The sequence below is a fragment of the Micropterus dolomieu genome, unplaced genomic scaffold (genome assembly GCF_021292245.1).
Source record: "Micropterus dolomieu isolate WLL.071019.BEF.003 ecotype Adirondacks unplaced genomic scaffold, ASM2129224v1 contig_760, whole genome shotgun sequence".
NCBI lineage: Eukaryota > Metazoa > Chordata > Actinopteri > Centrarchiformes > Centrarchidae > Micropterus > Micropterus dolomieu.
In genome coordinates, this window is record NW_025729750.1 from 1 (window position 1) to 1,292 (window position 1,292).

General features: G+C 43.0%; 1 protein-coding gene across 1 annotated transcript; it reads right to left on the minus strand.

The window, feature by feature from the left end:
- Positions 1-35: 35 nt before the first annotated feature.
- Positions 36-1,288, minus strand: LOC123964139 (acylamino-acid-releasing enzyme-like; the record flags this gene model as incomplete). Its single annotated transcript, XM_046041245.1, has 4 exons — positions 36-376; positions 532-638; positions 916-1,018; positions 1,107-1,288. Coding segments are annotated over 4 exons (492 nt in total), but the record flags the coding sequence as incomplete, so codon positions are not given.
- Between the last annotated feature and the right edge of the window lie 4 nt (positions 1,289-1,292).

Here is a 1,292-nt window from a genome sequence, read left to right on the forward strand (position 1 = left end):
GAGTAACCAAACATGACAAAATCCATACATCAATACAGGTTTGTGAGAATTTCTTTATTACATGCTTCGATTTGGAAATGCTTTTACAAAATTAGGTAGTCTGTAACATAGAGAATGCGTTAAAAAGGTATAAATGTGTTTAAGATTGTCAACTGCTGTGATAGTAAAATAATTTGTCCTCTTTTATGTGGATGATCATGGTGTGTGTGTGTGTGTGTGTGTGTGTGTGTGTGTGTGTGTGTGTGTGTGTGTGTGTGTGTGTGTGCGTGCGCGTGTTCAGAGATGCTGGTGCAGCCACAGTACTGTGTTGAGGAAACAGTCGGCCTGTGTGTCCACTCTGGACAGAGAATGTCCATCTTCTGGAAACCACAACAATCTGGATGGACAAACAGAACAATGCGCAGAGCTAAAAATCTGTCTTAATAATCTTAGTGATTATTAGCCTAATAACAAGGATGCCTGTATATATTCTGTTGAATCAGATTGTCAAGGTTTGTTTATTGGGTGCATTTAATGTATGCTCTGTTGTACCTGACAGGTAAAGCTCTGCTCTTCAGTGCTTTATAGAACTCCAGACCCTGGTGAGGAGACACTCTCCTGTCTTTGCCCCCCAGCATCAGCAGCACTGGAGCCTTGACCTACAAACAAACACACAGCTGAACGCACTGAACCATCAGAGACTTCGTTTCATGTCAGTTTCTTCAGATGTTGAAGTTTCTGTAGGTCCTTGTATTCTTAAAAAGGTCCATTTACACACACAACTACAGTTTATTTATGAACTGGACTCCTGACATTTGCTTTAGTTCCACTAAAATTTCAAAACTGCCCCAAGGTCCCGTGTCTTTAAAACTAATGTTCAGATTTCCATAATCCATAATTCCATAAATACTATATTAAAGTCTGTGTGTGTCTGACCTGAGCAGCATGTGTGATGGGGGACTTCTCTAACATAGCAGCCAGGGCTTCAGCAGTGGGTATCTGGTCATATGAGTACTGAAACCCCACACTGGTGTAACGCCTGGAGACACAGACAGAGGATAAGAAGATTCAAACTTGTGGTTAGGATGTGTTGCAGTGTGTGGATAAGTTGTTGTGTATGCACTTACCAGTCTACTATGTCACTTGTACCCAATAAAGTAGCGGCATTAATGACGGGGTTCCTGGCCGCACACGCTCTGTAGAACTCTGGGTACTGACCAATCAGATGACAAGATAGGAAGCCCCCGTGAGAACCACCAATCACAGCCAAGCGTTTGGGGTCAAGGGTGATGTCCGTCCGCAGTGCAGTAAGC